This window comes from Nipponia nippon, unplaced genomic scaffold (genome assembly GCF_047370975.1).
Source record: "Nipponia nippon isolate SJK-2023a ecotype South Korea unplaced genomic scaffold, ASM4737097v1 scaffold_2, whole genome shotgun sequence".
In the NCBI taxonomy this organism is placed as follows: domain Eukaryota; kingdom Metazoa; phylum Chordata; class Aves; order Pelecaniformes; family Threskiornithidae; genus Nipponia; species Nipponia nippon.
The window spans coordinates 64,812,556-64,834,973 of NW_028262336.1; the positions used below are offsets into that span (position 1 = coordinate 64,812,556).

Here is a 22,418-nt window from a genome sequence, read left to right on the forward strand (position 1 = left end):
AGCAGCAGCAGGAGGAGCGGCGGCGCGACGCGATGGGGCAGGAGCGGTGATGGCGGAACCGGCGGAGCTGCGGCAGGAGTCGGTGGTGCGGTTCCTGGCGGCGCGGGGCGGGCGGGCGCGCAACGCGGAGCTGCTGGAGCATTTCCGGGAGTGGCTCAGCCCCCCGGAGCCCGGCCGCCGCGCCGCCGCCCGCCAGCGCTTCAAGGAGGTGGTCAACGCCGTGGCCACCGTGCGCCAGGAGCCCGGCAGCGGCGTCAAGTACGTGCACCTCCGCCGCCGGTACTGCGCCCCGGAGCCCCCCGCCGCCGCCCTGACCCCCGGGGAGGAGGAGGCGCCGGCGGCGGCGGTGGGGGACAGCGCGGAGCGGCCGAGCCCGCCGCCCTCCCCGCGGGCGGGCGCTGAGGAGGAGGCGCCGCCGGCGGGCGAGGATGCCGGCAGCCGCCCTCAGCCCGCGGGGCGGCGGGGCGAGGCGCCCCGGCCCAGCCCGGCGGCGGGCGGAGGCCAGCGGAAGGGCTCCCGGCGGGGGCCGCTGCCCGGGCGCGGCGGCGGCGAGGAGGCTGCGGTAGCGGCGGGCCCGGGGCGGCCTCCGCCGGCGGAGGAGGCGGGGGCGGCGGAGGGGGCCCCCGGGGCGGCGGCGCCGGGGGGCGGCCGCAGGAGCCTGCGGGAGGCGGCGCGGGGCGGCTCGCCCCAGCTGAAGCGCGGCGCCCTCCCCGGGGGCACCCGCGGCCGCGGCGGCGACTCGGACAGCGCCTCGGTGGCCTCGTCCTCCGCCGAGGAGGAGGGGAGCACCACGGGCGCCGTGGCCTTGGACCCCCTGGAGCACGCCTGGATGCTGTCGGCCTCTGACGGGCGGTGGGAGAGCCTGGAGGGGCTGCTGAGCTGCGAGCCGGCGCTGCTCTGCAAGCGGGACTTCATCACCGGCTTCACGGTGCTGCACTGGGCCGCCAAGCACGGGCGGCAGGAGCTGCTGGCCACGCTGGTCAGCTTCGCCCAGCGGCACCAGCTGCCCGTGGACATCAACGCCCGCACCAGCGGCGGGCACACAGCGCTGCACATAGCCGCCATGCACGGCCACACCGAAGTGGTGAAGCTGCTGGTAGGAGCCTACGACGCCGACGTGGACATCCGTGACTACAGCGGGCGCAAGGCCGCACAGTACCTGCACCAGGGCACCTCGGGGGACATGCGGAGCCTTGTGGGGGCCCTGGAGGAGGAGGAGGAGGAGGAGGAAGGGGCTGCCGGCAACGGGAGCGGGCGCTGGAGGCTCTCCAAGGTGTTGCCCTCCAACCTCATGAACTACCGGCTCTCCCACCACCACCACCACCACCACCATCACAGTACTGGGGAGGAAGCCGAGGGCACCGAAGGGGCAGCAGTGCCAGGCAAGGGCAAGGAGATGACCAGGAAAGCCTCCGGCAGCGGGCGGATGAAGCCTCGGCTTAATAAGATCCGCTTCAGGACTCAGATCATCCACAACACGCCCTCCTTTCGCGGTGACACCGAGGAAGAAGAGCATGAGGAGAAATCCCTGAAAGCATCGTTCAAGCTCAGGCCGAAGTCCAATGTCTTTGGATAAGGCCGGGGAGCAGGAGGTCTGGGAGGTGGGCGCACGGACCAGAGTGCCCGAGGGGGTAGCGCGGAAGGTGAGGCAGGTACAAGTGGGTGCTCATCCAGACTCGTGTGCTCCAGGGAGGCGGGTCCTGAGTATCTTGCTTTAACTCCGTTCGGTGGGGTCAGTGAGCCCAGTGGGTCAGCGGGGCTCTGGTGGCTTACAGCTGCCAGGAGCGGCTGCTTCGGCTGGGCCTTTGGTGCTGAAACGAGAGGCAGCGGGTGCGTTGAGAAACGCTGGGGTGTTTAAAAGCTGTGCTCCTTTCTCTCTAAAGGCAGGCTTTGGGATCGGAAACCCATGTTAGTGAATCCGCTAGGATTAGCGAGTTGAGTGGGGGAAAGAAAAGTGCAAATGCTCTACTCTTATATTGTCAGCTGGTACTATAAACTACTTACAGATGACTTGCTATGTCAGAAGAACACCTCAGTAATCTGCAAGTCTACTTTAAGTTTCTCTTTAACAGCAATACCGCCTGGCACAGCGTGGAGTTCGGTACCCAAAATGAGACAGTAGATAACGGTTTCCTGGCAGAATCCAAGCTTCAATCCAGCAAAGACTTGAGCCTGTGTTGACTTTATGCATTGAAAATTGCCTGATTTGACACCATGAATATATAAAAAAAAAAAGAATCCATTGCACTGCAAACAATGAATAAAGTTAACGATGTGCAGAAGTCTCTGCTGTCTGAGGTACTACTGAGCTTGCTTATCGCTGTTGAAATACTAATACAAGATTTGGAAGCAAAGAGGCTTTTTATGTATTGGGTATATTACGTTTTGTCTTAGGCAAAGCTATTTTATTTTAATCACTGTGAATTCTGAAGTGCCAGACCTAGCGCAGTTCCAGTTATTAAGTCTGGTCAATTCTTGTTAATGTTGTTTATGTAACTCGCTGCATTTAAAATCAGAAAATTGTGTTGTATGTGCTACCTGTGAAAGTCGTTCTCTTTAGAAAAGAGCACAGACACCATTGCATGAAATCTTCATGAAACTCTAATATGGTCCTGTAACGTAATAGCTACAGGTCTGTGTTCACCACTGACTTGTGTGCCAATCCCTTCAACTGACTTTGTGCAGAAATAGGAAAAAAAAAAAAGAAAAAAAAAAAGAGGGGGTAAATTCACACACAAGGTGAATAACCAGAACTCTGAAACTCAATCCCTGTTTATCATCCTGAGTGAAAGCAGTATAATGACATATTCTAGTTAAGTGATGGCAATGGTGTGTGAGTTCTTTTAAACCTGTATTTCTAGATAAGTGATAACCGAGGCTTTGAACTGTTGTTCAACAACCTTAATCAGTCTTAATCTGATTGACAAGCCTATCCGTCTGCTAAAGCTTTCAGAAACCTTGAATCTTGTTTCTCTGCTTTAAAGGTAGCAATTCCAGTGAAATCTAGGAGGCAGTTTTGTATCCAGACTCTGCTTTCCTTAAGAATGAGGTATTGAGCTGACCCTGGATCCTGAACGCTGCTCAAGGTAGAAGCTCATCTGTGCTTAGAAGTTAAGGTACGGCCAATTTCAATGCAACATTTGTCAAAGCATGTTTCGAGTTGGCTTCCTCGGAATGTATGCGCATGTCTGGCCGGTAACTAACCAAAAGTGATAGGCTTTGGCATGTTAAAATCCGGATTTGAGACGCTGATTAAATGCATGCCACAAGCTCTAGAACACCTCACAGGGAAACTGCTGCTGGGCGTTGTGCACTTTCAAGGTAACAGCTGTCTGTAGCTGTTGCTGGTGGCTTACGTTTCTTGTAGCAACAGGGGAAGGGAGTGCTGGTGATTCATTGGGTTCAGGCTTCCTGTGCGGATAAATTACCAATTTCTGCACTTTGTGTCAAAACCTAATAAATGACAGTATTTGTGTAGGCATGCGAGCAACACTTAACTATTTTTGGGAAAAGTTACATGAAAAAACCCTGAATCTCTGCATAGGTGCTGGTCATTACTTTTGTGCAAAAAGACTAGAAATTATGCAGAGGTTCAGTTTTAGTTTATAATTTATTAGCTATATTATTATAGATTTCACGTGCCTTCATTTTGGGTTGGTTGCCACAAATGTGATGGATAAAATCAGTCTTGCAAAGCACTTTGTATTTATGTCTGTGGGACAGGACCAGAAATTTTCCCTCAGCCCTTCCAGTTCAAGCTGTAAACTTGTACAAAAACGGGGTGTCTGAAGGGGGGGGGAGGTGGGGGGATAATCATACGAATTATAGTGGAGAACTAATTCTTTTGTAACAGAGAATAGGATTAAATGCCTAAGTCTTAAACTTCCTTCACTCTGGAAGATAAATAGCTTTTTAGACTTCTGTAGAAAGGAAGTTTTCTGACTGAACACTTGCAACACGAGCCTTCTTCAGCATGGCCACTTCTGAATTGAGCACATATTCCATGCAACTACCTATGTCCAGACGTTATTAAAGTAACTTTCTTGCTTTGAGAGTTTATAGTTCTTTCATATGAACTGTTGGGTGAAGTGTTTCTCTCTTCACATGCAAACAGCAAAGAATTGCACAAAAATAACGAGTCTTAGACAGCTGTTGGGGTCTGGGGAAATAATTTGAGGGTTTTGATGCTTTGGGGTTTGGAATACAGCACACTTTGGATTTTAAAAGACTAACTGGAACATAGCTTTATCTTGCATAATACAGTAGAACTTTGGTAATTACTGAGGGAACTTGAAAAATGGTAAAAAGATGCCTCATTTATAACTCATTATTTGAAGTATCAAAGTGAAACTGTTGGTCCACTCATACCGTTTAGCTGTCAATTCATGAAATTTCGCCATAATGGTCCAAAGGTCTTTGCAAGGTGGGGTGCAACAAAGCAAACATCTCTGTTGGTGTTTGAGATGTATTGACGAATGGCTAGATAACCACTAGTGTCTGTCTGCGCTATGGGACTAAAGCACTTTGATTTCACATTATGACTTGTCACATTCCACGTGGTTACTTTTTATAACATGAGCTAAAACTTAATTTTTGTTTGGAGATAGGAAAGGCTTGATGCCCTGTTTCAGAATATTTACAGTCTAAAGGTACTCTTGAGTCAATATTTTGGATACATTGCCTAGAAAGATGTGAATTTGAAATAAAGTTGTATGGTACAGAAAACTGGAGCACTTACTGGTGTCTTCTTAATGGTACGTTTGAAGTTACTGAATGTGTTTGTTCACTTTTTATGATGGTGTGTAAGGCAGCAAGACTGTAATGTAAACACTTGATATCTTTTATTGTATCTTATGTTTGAAATATTTTAGAGGCCTGGAAGCCTGTCAGTTTTTATTAATACAACTTTCTATGGGTGTCTTTCTGAATGGTTATGAGTTAAGAATCTGTAAGCTTTAGTTTTACTGAAATAAAAAGAGCCCATGAATTGTTTATGCTTGAATTGACTTCTGTATGCTACACACTTAGGTGCTGCTTGCATATTGGCTGTTAAAACTATGTACCATTTTGTCTTTTTTTTTTTTTTTTGTCATGAAGATATCTGGTATGTAACACCTGAAGAGTAAGGCACAGAAAAAATACAGTCGAGTTGTTTGCAAGACAGTAACATTTTTCTTTGGCAGTTACCCTCTAATAGCTCATGTCAAAGTAAATGAAGACGCAACATTTTTTTTTGTAGAGAAGTATGTCTAAATAAGGGCCTGGGAGAGTGGCATTGCTTAACTTAAAATAGCGTCCTGACCTTATTTCTATGCAGCTAAATATCTCTGACTCTGGGAAGACTAATACTAGTTTTGGTCACTACGCAAAGGTCAATACCTAATTAAAAAAGGTTTAGGATTAAGGCTTTTTGTAATGTGTCTTAACTACAGCTGGCAGCTTCTCTAAAGGCAAATTTCATTTCATTACCAAGCTAGACTGTGGGATTTGGTAGATCTAAACATTCTTTGAAGCTGTTGCCTTGCCAAAATATATGTTAAAACTAGTAAACCTCATACTGCCAGTAACTCCTCTGGGGGGCATGCAGATTTGTGCTTAGACTGAAGAAAGGCTGGCATGTTACCGTGCTGGTGGATCAGCGTGCATGCAGCTCCAAAGCAAGCAACCCCAAATCAGTAGTGTGGGGACACGGGTGAGAGGAGGAGGGAGGGGGAAGTGCTCTTGGAAGCTTCGGGGAGAGCGGGGGCATGCGGGAAGCAGCTGAGCTGTTGGGGGAGGCAGAGGACTCGGTAGGAGAGGAGTCTACGTGAGCCTTGCGGATCATGCAATGGCTTGATTAGAAGTTGTTTAGAAAGTTGTATCCAAACATACATCCTTTCTACAGAATCACAACTGAGAGACATGACTTGCTGAGAGCTCAAATGTAAATTAATGTCTGATGTTAAGTATTTTAGCTGGTCCTCTTACCAACATTTCTTAGCGTAGCTAGTACTGTTTGCAAAAGCACAAACAAGTACAGCTGTTGCAGGAGGGTCCTGGTATGTCAGATTGGTCCCACTTAACTTTAGGCTCCCCACTGGGAGAAAAGCCCTTCAGCATTGCACTGTTAACTTATTTTTCCATTGGCTAGAAAGGAGGGATAAGGGACTACAGTCCCGACTTAGTATGCCTTGAGTTGTGTGGAATGCATAGAGACCTGAAGACGTTAGATTAAACTTTGGAGACTTCATCCAGAAAAAAAGTAGTTTAGTTTAGTTTTCTTGTTGGAGTTGAAGAAAAAAAAAAAAAAAGGTGCATACTGTCATTTTTTTATGTCCTCAGCTGGGTGTGGGGAGAAGGAAGACATCTGAGATTAATATTAGGGTTTGGGAGAGGGACTGGCTTTTTAGTTTATGTAAAATTGTGACCGGTTTGGCAGGAAAAGAATGGAACATACAATTTTAAATTTCCAATTTTGAAACACGAAACGAAACATCCTGTGTTCTCATTTTGCAGATGTTCCAGAATTTATCTTGTATCATTTTTCAGTTTAGCCAAAATTAGTACTGATGTGTCCTAATATCCACACATTATTGGAAAAACTGAGCCATCTTCTGTGGTAAAACCTGAAAAAAACCCTCTTCTGAGATTTTTACAAGGAGTTGAGCTGCTAGTGGCATGTGGAAGAGTTACTTTAAAAGCAGGTAATACTCGGGTCAAGGTGCAAAAGCATTCTGTGGTCATTCAGCTAGATTAGTCATGCCAAATGAACCACTGTAGTTCAGGTGCACTACCCTTCTGTACAGAGAGCTGTAAACTGTCTCCTCCCCTAGATTACTGGGAAGCATGAGAAGAAGCTAGCAAGTTATATTAATCTATTTTAACGTGCCGTTATTTCATTAAAAAGCATACTGTCAAGGGTGACAGTGGAAGTCAACAGATCTGTGTGCATGCATGCCTCTGCATCGATGCATTTACATCGTTGAAGCTTACTGCTGCCAGTCTAAAGCAGACGGCCTACAGAATGCATCCTTGCATCAATCCCTGTCCATGAAGAGAGACTTGGGAAACCAAAATGCTTCTCACCACCAGAATAATTCAGTTGCTTGGGCTGTCTCTACAGCTAGTCCTAACTTTAGTTGAAACTGGGCATTTCGTCAGTATTTTTCCCCTGAAGCTAGAGGCCTTTCACTTCCGCTGGCTGGCTCTTGAGCTCTTCTAGTTATTTCACTTTGCAGTTCCTTAGAGTGCCTGAGAAACTGGTAGTAGAATGGGCATAAATTACGATTACCTCTTCTTGAGGCTGGGTGGGGTGGTTGGTTTTTCTGGTGGTGTGGGGATTTTGCTTTTAAAAAAAGAGAGAAAGGATGTCCACAGTATTTGTTGGGGCACAGAAATCCCTTGGGACAGCTCATACCCAGGAGGTGCTGTCCCTGTTACTACTTGAAATACAGAAAGACAAAATCAACTCTGCAGGCTATAAAGATGTCTTCTGTTGGCTGGACATACACTTGCGTGACATAAAGCCTCAAAGTACCAGAAAATATGTTTGTAACACTTGAATATATAAGGACATTTATATTTGCTATTTTTTTTTCTTATTATTTATCCCATAGTATCTTACTATAGGTATCTCTTACGGAAGTAACTCTGTGACAGTTTGGGGGAGTATAATTGAAGAGATGCAGCAAGGTCCTGCTGGTTCAACTGCCTCCGACAACAGGACCGTTAGCTACCAACCTCACGCTTGTCTCCTGCCTCTTGGAACCTCCCCTGCTGTCACAGATGGGCTGGCTGGAATAGACTGCAGGTGTCGTAGCTGCCACCCCGTGCAGTCTGCAGCTGTGGGCTGTAGCACGGGTAAATCTGAAGCCTTTTGAAGTTGCTGGCAGTCCTTCCCTTGATGGGTTTGGAAGCAGAGATGCTACATCGTTTCATCTGCCTGTGACATTTATACAGGTATTACGCTTTTGCATGTGAATAAATGGCAGGAACTGAACTGTGGATGAAACTGGAGTGCTTAGGAGACTTTTACATTTAAGTGGTGCCAAGTATCTCGTGTAGCAGATATGGCTCACTAGAGTATGCTATTAATCTTTAGCCCCTGATAGAAATCAGTTGGATCAACACTGAACAGCTGCGACAGGAAACTACTGCAGAGGGGTTGCTGCAAAATTACTGTATCTGTTCTTAAGATATATCATTTGTTAAGGGTGTTTCTTCATTGCATAGGAGCTGCAAAATGAGTTAGTTGCGTTGTGGGTAATAGCTTGCAGTACTATATCCCAAGAAGTGTATCTTTAAAGGGCTGTATAGTAGGTCACTGATAGCTATCAGGGTGAGAGGAAGCATTAGGGTTTGGGGTTTTAACCTGAAATTTTCTTAGCTTCTAAAGTTTGCTTCAAGTTCCTGCAGCAATCTCAACTTCCTTTTAGCAAAATTTTTGTTTCTGGGATAACTAAAGCCATCCTCAGAAGAGACCATTGAAAAGAAAAAAAAAAGATTCCAGCTGAAAAGACAGATGCTCTTGTCCACAAAGGCCCAGTCTCTTCCATATTTTAAAACAAAACCATTCCTTAAATTCGTTATAAAAATGCAAACCAGCAAAAACCAGGTAACTTGTGTTTGATCTGGAAGATGTGCACCTTCAGTAACGGCATCACTCCCCAGTGCCCGCATCTGTAAAGTGCTGGGCAGTTCTCGACCTTGTGTACGCAAGAGAAATGCGGTACTGGCCTTTCTCCAGTGTTTACATTTGTGGGGCTTAAACAGGGTGAGAACCCAAACCTTTTCCCTGATCTGGAGTAAATTCGTCTGAAGTAATGTTTGCGAACGCGCAAGTACCGATAAACGGAGGCTTCTGCTGCATGCACTGAGGGACTGTGCTTTTTTCTCTCTAATATACCAGTTGTACAGAATAGCGGTCATTATTTTTTACATTGTAGCAAAGTTTAAGATTTAACCTCTCAGAACAGATAAAAACTCAGAGAATTCTAAATTAAAATGGGATTCCTTCTGGACTGGAACACCCTGGCTGAAAAGGCAACCAGTTTTCCACTAGGTAGCAAAGACCTGACAAGAAAATGTCTTGCTGATGGTGCTTGGCAAAGCGCAGAGCTCTCAGACTGATGTGTGCATCAGATGCTGTGCATCTTTATTCATCCCTTCTGCACCTACCCCCTTCTTTTCTGGCTACTTGCCCCCCGCCTTTTTTTTTTTTTCTATTTTTTAGTAGCTTGAATTGCACAAATATTGATTAATAGATCTATAAGGATCAGAGAATGGGGATGCTTCAGTAATGCTCAGATAAAGAGATCTCTCATTAAGAATTAAATGAAAAAAAGTAAACACAAGCTTTCCTCTTTTACTTTAAATTTCAAGAGTAGGAAGAACAAAAATTGTGTTGATGCTAAACGTCTCCACATATAGCATTCTAAATATAACATAGATAAGAAAGCTTAAAGTTGGTAGGCGAATGTAGAAAAAGACGACACTTCCTCCTCAACTATTGCAGTATTGTGTACCTTAAAGGCAACACTCTGAATAATGGACCGCTTTGTATAAGAAAGACTAAGCACAGTTCACAGGATTTGCATTGATTATTCCATTAGCCATGTCAAAACTAGTGTCTTTTACGATGGGTCCTAAATGGGAGTTCTGGCTAACCGGAATGCCCACCTCATCCTCCTTTGCAGATGCGTCCCTTTTGATCCCCGTGTAGATGAATCCAAATTCTGGAAAACTTTGCCTCACATCCTATTAAAAATAGAAGACTGTAACTTTACAGATGACTAATCACTCTTAAAGTTCGCTTCCCTACACACCCTGCAAACTGAATGGCTGATGTAAAGAGAAGGGGAAAAAAAAGTAACTCGTCTCAAACATGCCAGCACACACAGTGACTAAGCAGTACAGCGCAACACCTCCTTGTTTTTAATCGCTGAATGATTTTAGTGTTCCCCATTCCACACTAGTGCTCTTCAGGGATCCTTTTCGAGTGCCTGGTTTAAATCCCACTGACCTCTATAGAAAACACCTGTTACTTCAGTGGGTCGGTAATGAAGAATTACCTACTCGGAGAATATTGCTTTTTCCCCAGTGATCTTTTTAGAAAGGAATTATTCCCGTAAGCTACAGAGCTGTTGTTGCCAGGATGACTTTCTGTGGTCCTTCACGGCCTCGTGAAGGTTTCACCGGCTCTTTTGACTTGAGGTTGGACGAAACAACAGGGAAGTGATACTGGGGAAGTGATACTGAGGAAGTGGAATTTGATTGATTGGGAGTGGAGGAAATGTATTAGGCTGTCAAAACTTCTGTTGATAACATTGCTACTACTGCTGGTTGTAGGTTGGTATTGCTAAATCACAGTCGGTATCCCATAATATCAGGTGCTGTCCAAATACAAGAAAGGGTGTAGCTCCTCACCCACTGTCCCTAGAATCTTTGTAGCCTGCTCAGACGGTGGCAGCCAGGCAGGGATCATATATGCAAAATAGTTAAAACATACGTATACACATACAAAAAAGAAAAGGCATACCACTTTTGGCTAGATGTTTTCCTGCTTTTCCCTCACACCTCCCTGTGACTCTCCTGGGAGCCAGTCAACTCATTTAAAAATCTTCTAGAACATTTGGCATTCATGAAATTTCAAATAGCATTAAAGGGATATTGTTAGCCTAAATCTTCAAACCTACATTCTTAAACCCTAGTTTAAACAACACAACTAAATTCAGGCTAAACTGATATAATGCTCCTAGGAAGGAACTTAAGCCCAACCTAGTCAATGAATATATGTGAAAATCAGTCTGTGACTGGAAGACTGGCTACAAGGCTTTAGCTGACAACTTGCATTTAGATCCTCGGCTTGATACCTAGCTACCGTAATGGTAAGTGCTACAGAACATCTTCTACTTTGTCTGTTCCTACACTAATGTTTACAAAGCAATTGCCAGAAAAAAAAATTCTGTTAAAAAATTGACATTTGAAATTTAGTCTAATTTTGCAGTGTAATTTTAACCAGTTAACACCAGTTAACAATCTCACTAAGCCTGCTGTTCCCTATAATCTCCTTTTGATTTGGGGAATGTGAGAAAAAAAGAAAGGCAATTCTTGTTACAGGATCCTCAGGTTCCTATGTTTCATCGTAACAGCAGTGTTACCCTACCCATACAGAGCATCTCTAGGTTCTCTACAGACACTTACTAAATTGCTTCCAATCCCCATATAAGAATGGGAAATACCGCTGTAAAATATACCCCAAAATTATAAGCCTGAGGAAATAAGAGGCACACAAATGCTGTGTGAGATGTCCAAGTTAACACAGGAAGGCTGTGAATAAGTAGGAAATATACTGTGCCTAAAAAAAAATCTGTTCAACCAAATTCTCATTAAATATTCAATCCTACAATCTTAAATATGGAATTTATGTGGGATTCAAATATTTGCTCATTTTAGAGTTTTTGGCTAACGTCTTTAAAGAGTTGCAAGTTTCTTCACTCCCATGCAGGGTAACTTTACATTTGCTAGTTGTCTCCCTTTTTTTTTTTCTCCACCCTGTGGCTTACAATGACAATGTGGCAATTCATGAATGAGTGGGTGACATTAAAGGTCTATTTGTGTTTGCTGGCTAAATCCTGCGTCTAACAGAAGGCATTTATTAGTTCTGTTGTTAGAATAATTGTTTCTTTAATGACACAGTGACGCTACATCTGATTGTGCACAGAAGCAGAAAAGACAGCTGATGGAATTACAGTGCAAATTACAAATTGCAGTCTCACAGGGAGATAATAATAAAATTTTAGGGTTTTTTTTTCTGAAAATTGCTCTGTATTACACTAATTTATGTACATTGCTTCTACTTCATTCCAGAGCTATGATTAACAGAACTTCCTTATGATTAACCTCAGCCACACTTTCTTCATGTCAAGTGCAGGAATACATTTGGTGCTGGCGTGCATTTGCCAACTCGTATTTTATCAGCAGCGGTATTAGCATCTTGATTGAGCAGAATCTACAGGACTAATACAGTCATCAAGAAGTTAAATGACGATATCAGTGACTCTTTTTAACCTTTTTGTAGTCAAAGGAGGGAACAGAGACTTTCTGAGGACAGGTACTTTTAAGCCAACATAAATTTTTTTGGTAATTACTCAACAGAGAGCCAGAGTTCTCCATCATTTGCACACCACAAACCATGTTGCAGCAAATTATGGCATAGCAGACCAGTTGTTAGTCCACGGATTACAGAATAACTTCAAGAAAGTACTCAATCCGACTTTTATTTCTTTCATTATGTTCTGATAATTGCAAATTGAGCCAGACGTAACTTCAAAAGAGCCATATTAATGTACAAGCCCTGTACCGCTGTGTAAGTAACCAGCTGCCTCTCCACGGACTGCCACAGAATATTCCATGCCTCAAAGCATAAGAGCTGCTACTGCAGGATAAAAAGTACCTTTCTTGATTTGGAAACATTAAAATACTCAAGAAGAAAGTTTGATGTTTTGGGATCCTGGTCATCAGCAAAGCTCTGAAGTAGCAAACCAGCACCTGGTGGTGGCTTTACGCGCAATTCTTGACCCCATACTGTGGTTTGACGTTACACCTATGCAGGCCGACCTGGGCTTCCACAGGAAAGACACCAATTCCCCCTGCTCTGTCCCCATCCTACTCCCAAATATATGCACCCACAGCCGCTTACAGAGGACCGACCAGTGGTGCAGGGTGAGGCCCTTTAGCCTGCTAACCCCACTGAAAGCTAAGCTGCCACTGCCTTTGAAATGAATTCTGGTCTGGCTGAGGACTTCGGTGCTTGGGGAGTTTAGTTCCACCTCAGTGTCGAGGGCAGCCAAACATGGATTTTATGAAAGCACCTTTTGACTTGGACAGTGAGAAATATTTAGGAAGAAAAAGTCACAAACAGGCTTGGTTCTTACTTGTTTTCTCAAAAGGTATTGGGAAGATCACACGTGAGGATATGGAGTCTGTTCTTTGAGGGGGGGTAAACAGGGTGATGGATCTTGTACGAGCTAAAGTAATTTTCTGTTTCTAATTCTGCCATCATTCTCACCGGGTCTCTTTTCAAATCTATTCCTTTTTCCTCTTTTCCTAGGAATTCTACAGATTTGTTTCCTCACCTCACATGACAGTGTAACCCGTTAGGCACTCTATACAAATAGGTATTGGTGTTCACACTGGGGAGCTTCCAGGGGCAGAGGAATGCCACTTCCACTTTGCAGCACAGAAGACTGGTCGTCTGCAGCATTCTTTGCAAACTATTCAGCAGTCATTAATGGGAAAGAAAAATGAAAAGGAACATGGATTGAAAAACGGATGACTAAGCAGAAACCTAACACCTCCCTAGCTTTTACTCCAAGTGTTGTACTGAGCCCCGGTTCGCCCAAGCTCAGATTGTCAAAGAATGGGAACTGAAGCTCAGAACCCATCAAGCTAACCTCTGCTCATACCAGATGTAAAAGAAACTGGTCAAAAAGCAAGCAGTGAAAATTTAAGTTGAACTAACCAAGTCCTCCTTACCAAATTTTTGTGGTTTTGACAAAAAAAAGAAAACAAGAAACCAGAAGCAGTCAAAAGTTTAAGACAACGGTAAAAGAACTAAGTAAAGGTATATAAAAGCTCTCTTTTAAATTATTTGGATAAACTCTAGGACAACTGGCTCCTGCTTTACCAGAATTTGAATAATAACAATAACCCTCAGTCAGAGCTCCTTATCCTGCCAAGGTTTCTATGTTGTTGTAGCCCCTAAATGCTGGTTTGAATTTAAAAACTTGATTTTTTTTTTAAATCATCATGGAAAGCATTCCATTCTTCAGCACTTTTGTATGTGTAACAGTTTTTCTGTATTTGTTTTCTTTTGTTCTTTTCTAATGAATTTTGTATTTTAAAAGGGTCAAAGCTGGAGCTAGTATGCTCAAGAAGACTCTGTCATCTGCAATTAAATAATTTATATCAAAATTTTCCAAGCTGGACATGGGGATTTCCTCATACTATTTAATGAAAGATAGGTGGCTAAATCTCCTTTACTGTTCTAAATGTCCCAAATTAATCTTTTCTACAGAATCTAGACCTCCCATACACATTTGCAGTTTTAAGCTGTTCTCTTTACAAGCTTTGCTTAGACTCCAGAAAGTCCCTTCCCATGCAAATACCTCAGCATTGCAGTTACACTGCAGTTTAGCAGCAGTGGCTGTCAAGTTGGGACAGCAGCACAAGAGGCAGTAACTGCAACTGGTGTTAGAGTGTTTTAAGGAATAGGCTGCGTACCGATACCAACTCGAAAAGAGCAACACTTATGCAGGAAAAAATGCATTATGCCAGCAGTAACCCATACTGATGTGGTTGCATCTGAATGAGACTTTCAGCTGCCTTCGTATTATTTCCCTATCTTTCTGAGCTTTTGTGGAAGGGACAAACCCTGGGTATTTGAGGCTGGTTTGTTGGCATGATGAGAAACATTGACACTGTAAATTCACACGAACTGGGAGGGAAGAAAAAAGACAAACTTTGAGTAATTCTCAGTGCAAGGCATAGCTTTAACACTGTTTAGAGTACGCCTGCCAACTACTCAAGGCCTACGCTTCTTACCATAAGGGCTACATACCCTGTGCCCCCAAACGGACTGTTTTTCCCTCTATACTCAGAAGCTTTACATGGAGAAAAAGACAATGCAGCATTATGAATCCTGCAGAAAAATGATGGACTCTTATAGCCAGGGAACAGACTCCTTTGAGTTACACAACTATACAGCACAGCTAACGTACCTTAGCTCCCAGGTGCTGCAATATGACGGAGCTCTGCCAACCTACGTGCTCCTTGCCACTGAACAAGGAGGAACCAGTCCTCTGCCAGCCCCCCTCACACCGGGTGAAAGCCCTCGACCTCATCTGAGCACTGGCTCTGGTGCTCCTCTGATGGAACGAAGCGCCAACTGAAATTGCTGTGTTGACCAAAAATAACCCTGCCAAAAAAAAAAAAAAAAAAGGTAAGCGGTTTCTGCCAGGTGAGAATTGGCTCACCAGTTCTAGTTTGAGACAGAGATGGTTCAAGAGAGCGGATAAAGCTATGTGGCTGCAAGCAGAGCTGGAGGGACTAGGTTAGGAATGATGGAGAATGGCTGGACTGCCCCTTCTGGCAGCGGTAAACTGCTAGTAATCCTCAGATGTACTGTGCAGGTATACCCCCCTGGTTACATGTGCTTTTGGTGCATCCTAAACACTGTGTAATACAGTTTAGTTTAAACCTCTTTTACTGTCATTCCCAGGCTAATGGCATTATTTTCTTTGTGGTTTCCAGAGTTGCCTTAATGCCAGAATTCACACAGACCTATTTTGCAAGTACAATTTCTGTGCCTTAAATTTGTATATCTTACTTATGCTAATGCGTTTTCCATCTAGCCCGACTTTTCCTGCCTGTGAGGACTTCTGTCTTCTGCTTCCTGAGACAAGCGAAGCATCACCTCTCCTGAGACCAGCAAATGCTTCCAATGCAGTACTCGGCAAATAGCAACTCACAAAAGCGTGACCTGATGAAAAAATTGTTGTGTAACTGAACATGTGAATGAAGGGGTTTGTCCCTTAAGTGTGCTCAGAGAGCAATAAGCACAAGGAGACCAGCCAAATCAGAACAAAATGGAATGAAGACATCCTAACCACTTAAATATGCTTGCTTGCAAATGACAATGGAGCCTCGCTAGCCAGAACCTGCTGTACCAGAAGACTAGTTTAGCTGAATACTAGTCTCCTACTGCGTGGAGTGATTGCCACCAGAAGGATTTCTGTGCTTTATTTTAAAGTTATTGTTTCTTTGCTTTGTCCTATGGCAAAATAGTTTTTTGGTTTTTGTTTTTTTTTTTTTAAATCCACAGAGTACATAGTATATCCAGAAAGCAAGCAAACACCACATTGTGGTAATATGCCCTTTCAAATAATGACATAACTGCTAAAACACTCCGACTGGAAAGTTTCCACTGAATTATATATGAAGATAAGGCTTTATCCTTACTGGTTAGTTTACACCACACAAACCTTATGGTCACACCTTCCATCACATTAGTACAAAGGTACCTCTGCAGATGGATTCTTCTTCCCAGAAATAAGCATTTCCACATCAAGACGGTTAAACCATTACAAGGCAGTACAGTTCTTGTGCAGATAAGGTATAGAGCACAGACAGCCTGCCCTTAAGAGTAGGAATCTCTCATATATTTTTGGCAGGAATGTTTTTTTCCCTCCTCTGTATTAGCTGTTTGATAATGGTGTTGCAAAGACAACAAATGTGACTTTCAGGAAGATCAAGAAGGAGAAGCAAGCTGCAGCATGGATTGAAAATCAAACACAAAAAGTGATCCGATAATTTGGGGTGAAACTGAACAGTGAGCATCAGAGCTGCACCTGGGCTGCAATACCAAGGCAGTAGCAGTTTTCCTAGCAGAATCACTCAGAGCATGGACTTGAGACCCTTGGTCCCTCTGCTCTTAGTGGAGAGAGGCTGATGCTTCAAGGTCTGACCCAGAGGGAAGGGGGCTCCCGCCCTCTGGAGCTTGCCCTGAATCAGGGCTGCATCTCAGGTGCCACTCACAAACAGAGAGGGGGTCACAAAAAAATCAATGTTCTAATGGCTATTCCTTACATCCGTAGAGACAGGAAATCTAAATGGGTTGCACTGTCAATAAGAATTTCTGCTTACTTTAACATCCACAGGGAGGTCTCTCTCTCACCAGATTAAAGTCGTTTCAGAACAAGAGGTTTTGATTTTCTTCCATTGGCTCAAGACGCCTCCATCTGTGCACAGTGTAGGCTGGGAGCCCCAGGCAGATCCATTTTCTCTAAGAGTCCTGCTAGCAAACCAGGGCTGGGGCCCCTCAGGACCCTCACCAGAGGAGATGGGCAGCAGGGCCTGCAACTACTGTCTCCTTATGGCTGTTTGCATCCCCCTCCTGCTCTCTCTTCTTCCCACCTGGAAAGCAACTTACATGTACAAATGTGGGAATTATTTCTCGGAGAAGCTTCAGTAATGCTGCGACATTTTGTGAATTGGTGCTGGGTTTTAATTGCCTATTCAGAAAAAAAAATATTTTTGAAGAAAATTACTTGTTTCACTTCTGCTTTTTTCAAAATTAAATGCATTTCTTTTCAGCTTTCTGTTTTGGTATTTCCTTGAAATTTACTTTCTCGTAAGTTAAATATGCATGACAATGCTCAAAGCAGAAAGAATAATGCATTTTAGGTCAAACCAAATATTTCGTTTATCCTGAAATTATTTTTCTCAAACCTTTTGCTTTCACCAGCCATGTCTGAAAGGTTTCTGTTTCGATGCAACTCAAAATTATTTTTTCCTTTCATTTTTTTCTGAACTACCTGTGATTCAAAGTATCTATCATCTTCGCTATCCTACTTCCAGGTAACTTGAATAACCAGGACCTGCTTTCCGAGAAGATTTTTTTTCATTACTGATAATTTTATGCAGAGATTCTTAACTTTCTGATAAAAGAAATGGAAATATTTGAGATCCTTCATCTCAATAATGAGCTGAATGCCAGCAGGCAGAAGATACCGCTTGTGATAAGTTCTGCAGAAAGGATGGTTCCAGCATGTTATCTAAAGCTGAGCCAGAAAGTAAAAGGACATGAGAGGAGATGAGGCGTCTTTAGAAATGCATTCATTCCAGAGCTGGCTTCAAAGTGTTTTCACTGTCAGTTAAAGAGTACTGAGAATTTGTTGTCCAGAAATCCTCGGGAGATTAATTTTAGACATTCAAACTCATGGCATGCCATGTGGATTTAGTGTTTTGCTTATTTAAATTTTTCCATGAACTCAGTTCTTTTCACTGTGCAAGTCTGACACTTCAGGGCAAACCCCTTTAGCTATTTAAAAAAATCTGGTAATCAGGGACAACACTGATATCTTCCTCACATGATTCCCTTCTCTCATAAAGTTCCTTCCTATAGACCTCACCTGGGGCACACTACCCCAGGAGCTGGCTGTGTTCTCTGCTACTTTAAGGGGCCATTATTTTGTGCAGAGGAGTATGTGGGACTTAAACTTTGGATGTCAGTGCGTATACTGTAGGCACTGGGGCTCCTTACTTGAGAGAACTGGCACAGCACTCATTCTGGAATACAGCATGCTTAAAAAAAAAAAAAGAAAAGATGATGAGAAAGGCAATGGTAAAAAAAAACATTTTGCTAATACCCATTAGACCTAAATATCTAATGTGAAAGAAGAAAAAAGGGATTGTTATCTGAAAAAAATTTACATCTGGAAGTGATTTTGAAAGCCAGCACATATGCCACAGACTTAAAAAGAAGCTAAAAAAAGTAGACAGATGGTCAGTCACCAAATCAGATGCAATCAGAATATGGAAAGATAATTTATCATATTCCCTCTTCTCAGCTTTTCATGTAGATACTGGACTTGGCAAGCTGTTAATCTGCTCTGATGAGTGCTTGCAATAGAGCTGGGAGCTCTGAACACTGCCAGACCCTGCAGAACTTGTACTTTTCTGCAGGCTTAGTCCTATCAGCCACTGTTCCTGAGGTGCTGAGTGCTTTGGCCTCACTTGGTCGTTTGCATTCCCCTTCCTGTGCCCATGATTTCACGGTGCAGTAAATCCAGCATTAGGGCTCCTAGGTCAAAATTGCTGCAGCAACACAATGTAGGGTGCTGACTTAGGCTAAACTTTTGCTGCCAAGTCAAGTTTTCACAGCTAATTTGTTGTACTGGCAGGGCTCGGGTTTTTTTTATGGAAGATCTAGTATCATCTGTTTGTGCCACTTGGGCTTTATGCTGGATCACCTGTCATCTCCTACAGCCAGCCTAGAGGCAGCACAAATCCCATGTCACACTCTTCCTGACTCCCTGGGGCTGGGACCGCGTGCCCTTGCCTGATCCACATTATCTTTGGCCTGCCACGTTCATCACCAGATTACGACACCACATTTTCCGCTGCATGTGTATACCTCAAGACTGAGTGCCCTTCAGTAACAACTGCGCTGTTCTGGTTTTTCATTTCACTTCCCCGGAAGGTTTTGGAGCAAACCAGTTCATCCCAACAGCACAGGGGAGAGAATGCAGTAACCAAAGCAGGGTCTGGGGCTACTCTAACTGGAGCCAGGGAAAGCTTCCCTCTCCATTTCCCCTCCTCTTGGCCTTATTTTCATAACTCTGCTGCCCTAGATTGCCACATAACTTCACCCAAGTCAGAGGACCAGCAAAATCCACCTTGCAGTGGCTCCTACAGCCTGTCCTGGCTCAGCTGCCCTGCCTCGCTGAAGGACAGAGCTGGGGCCAAGGCCTGCTGTGCTGCCAAGGTTTGGCAGCTGTATGCAAGCCATGAGCAACAAGGGCGCAGTTAGACAAGACAGCCTACCCGCTCCAACAGCTCCTTGATTCCAGAGGAGAGAGACCTGCCCCTTGCTTTCCCCATCCCTGCCCTTCCCCAACATACGATCCCTTCCTTGCCGGCTATCTGACCCTTTAGTGAACAGACCCAGTTCCCTGCTACAGACCCGGCAGTGATTCACTTTTTTTTTTGTAGAGTTAGTTTTCTGCTATCCTAACGAAGTAACTCAGCTCAAAGAAGGGTCAGAGAAGCACCAGTGTAATGCCAGACAACATGGCAGTAGCAAATACTTGAGAGACTGGGAAAGAAGGGAGCAGTGGGACTGGCCCAGCAGCACCTTCCTCAACAGATGTAGCCTGTGCTGTCTAACCACACTTCCACCACACTCCACCACCAGTACTGTTTCCTAAAACCACTACATCAGAAATACCAGGGGCTCTCACGCTATGAGGTAAATATGGGCTAAGAAACGTTAAGCCAGGATGTAACCCTGGATCTGTGAAAGGTGAGAGAAACACACGTTTGTGATCATTTGTCTGTGCTTGTCCCCCTCCTGGGACCTGTGCCACTGGCAAAGGAACCATGTTAGTGCTTAACTAGCATGCAGGATAGAAATTTTCACTGCACTGTAACCGATCAAGACATTACTTCTCTCTGCCAGTGGGACCCTCCGATAGGAGCCCATTACGGTCCCTATCGCTCTGTCTGACCCTGGCCCGAAGCTGTCTGTCTCACGGGAAATCCAGGAAGGACAGATTTCCTCCTGCCACGTTGTGACACTTCACTACTCCATCTCCTTCTCAGTGAGATTTAAGCTGTCAGAGATTTCTTCATTTCCATGGCGATGCAAGAGCCCGTGCTGTAGATCTACAGCCACACGCTGGGAGACAGATTTTTGTGAGATTATTTCTGGCTCTTCAGTTTCCGCAGATGAGCTGGAGAACGTGGCAGCCACTTTGATACCCCGGCAAAGAGGAAAATAACACGACTGCCCTTCATAAAGGCAATAAGCCCTTACGGCACTGCCAAGTTTTCCAGAGGTGCTTCGACAGAGTTTTGGAGCACCCTCAGCTTGGCCTGAACGCAGAAGCTGGTGCTGGTGAGGGGGCAGGCAAGGCCTCCAGGGTCGCCATGGCAGGCCAGGCCGGACCCACAGGCCTCGGCTGCTGCGTGGGCCGGGTTTCGGCTGGCCATGGGGCCTGCAGGCTCCTTCGCTGACACCCTGCCACCACCAAGGGCCGGGTGCCGATCTGCGGGGCTCGCTTTGAATGAAAATGGGTCCTCCTTCCCCTGCTCCCTTCCCCTCTGCAAGGAAGCTGGCTTGAGGGGGGAGTTGCCCTCCTCCCTGGCCTTCACTCAAAACTGCAGTTGGGGTTATCTCCATTATCTCCCCCAAACTTTCCTCTGAGGGTTAGTTAATATTTTGCTCCCATTTTAGCAAACTTCTGGCAGATCCTTGCCTTCTTTCCTGCAAAACTGCCCTGAGAGATCCAGTTAAGCCCCGGAAGAAGGGAGGGGTGGAGGGAAGGTGTTTTAAGATTTGTTTTTTATTTCTCATTATTCTACTCTGATTTGATTGGTAATAAACTAATCTAATTTCCCCAAGTCAAGTCTGTGTTGCCCATGGTGGTAATTGCTGAATGATCTCTCCCTGTCCTTTTCTTGACCCAGGAGCCTTTCATTATGTTTTCTCTCCCCTGCCCAGCTGAGGAGGGGAGTGATAGAGCAGCTTTGGTGGGCACCTGGCATCCAGCCAAAGTCAATCCACCACACCCTGCAGCTCCTTCCATCCACAGGTGATGACAGGATGGAGCCCCAGCCCAAAGGGAAGACACCTCCCATTCCCCATGTCAGCTATATACCATTCTAGACAACCTCAGAAAACCCTGCTAATAATTTGAGATCCAAACGTCACACCAAATTTTTCATTTCTGCTGCGATATGAGTCTCAGAAGATAACCATTCACATTCCTGGTGCTGCAGGACACAACTTGCCAGTAGAGACTACCTGCTCCAGCCCAGCCTCCTGCTGATGGGCCAGGGACCTTTGCCAGCACATCTTCTCCTACTCATATAACAAGGTGGCTCCTAGCTTCGCAAATTGCTTTTGAAGCTGCCAAAAGAGAACTAGAAAAGCTTATCAAACCTGCTTCCTACTTGGAGCAAGGCACACAGTTCGATTTACTTGAGTATTGTTCTCTCCAAGATACTGCATGCTCTGTGAAGCCTTCTCCAGATAAAAATAGATTGAAAAGATAGGAAATGCGTGGAGTGGTCCTAATCATCAGGACGAAAGCCAGGAGAAACAGATTGTCCCTTGTCTACTATTAACATAATTAAGGAGACGTTTGACTTGCATCAGCTTGGGTTCCAGTTCCCCCCACCTGGCAAACTTCATAGTTAGATCTCCTTTTATTCAGGGATCTCGTTGCAGAGCAGCTGGGATGTCTCAGTCCTGTGCCAAGAATACAGATACTGGCACCGGCACTTCTGGTAGAGTAGCTAACGCAACTTTATGGATCTTAACAGTGCTGCCTAATCAATTTGAGTAGTGAAGACCTAAGCTTTAGAGATAGGCTTAATACCTCTCCCACTTTTTCTTGTGCTGCTAGCAAGCTTTAGTGCCATGTATTGGCCTCATCTCTAGTTTTCCCCCCATCCTATACTGAGATTGCAAAATTAAATTATAGAAGTGTGACACTTTGTTGCTTTATGCAAGGACTTGACATCAGCCTTGTGGCCCAAGCAATCTTTGTTTTTTGTCAAAGCATGAGAACCACAAGAAAGGAAAGAGTAAGAGCTGGCAACAGGTACCAAGCACCTCTGCTAAATCCCCCCAGATTTGCAGAAGAGGATTATAGTATCCTGAGCTGCATAGAGAACAGCGCTGCACGGGCATACACCAGTTCCTACAGGCCTGCTTGCCACTCTTCTACACATCCACTCCCAGCACTTTATATGGGTGAATTTTAGTGCACATGAAAGCAGCTACCTTGGCCAATTCAGTGTTTGCAAAACATGTTGGCAAAAAAACAAGAAGGGCACCTGGGAAGGGTTACAAACAGCTTGCTTTGCCAGCT

General features: G+C 44.8%; 1 protein-coding gene across 4 annotated transcripts; it reads left to right on the forward strand.

The window, feature by feature from the left end:
* The first annotated feature begins 1 nt into the window (after position 1).
* Positions 2-16,987, forward strand: SOWAHC (sosondowah ankyrin repeat domain family member C). Of its 4 annotated transcripts, none has more exons than XM_087756668.1 (2): positions 2-3,116; positions 15,393-16,987. In XM_087756668.1, the coding sequence occupies exon 1, from the start codon at positions 50-52 to the stop codon at positions 1,574-1,576; it is 1,527 nt and encodes a 508-aa protein (XP_087612794.1). In that variant the 5' UTR covers positions 2-49; the 3' UTR covers positions 1,577-3,116; positions 15,393-16,987. The 4 variants fall into 4 exon arrangements, with proteins under 4 accessions (XP_087612794.1, XP_087612792.1, XP_087612793.1 ...); XM_087756666.1 differs by lacking the exon at positions 15,393-16,987 and adding an exon at positions 13,091-14,973; XM_087756667.1 differs by lacking the exon at positions 15,393-16,987 and adding an exon at positions 7,596-7,705.
* The last annotated feature ends 5,431 nt before the right edge of the window (positions 16,988-22,418 follow it).

Coding starts and splice junctions, on each gene's coding strand:
- SOWAHC (XM_087756668.1), top strand. CDS start 50: ATGGCGGAACCGGCGGAGCTGCGGCAGGAGTCGGTGGTGCGGTTCCTG.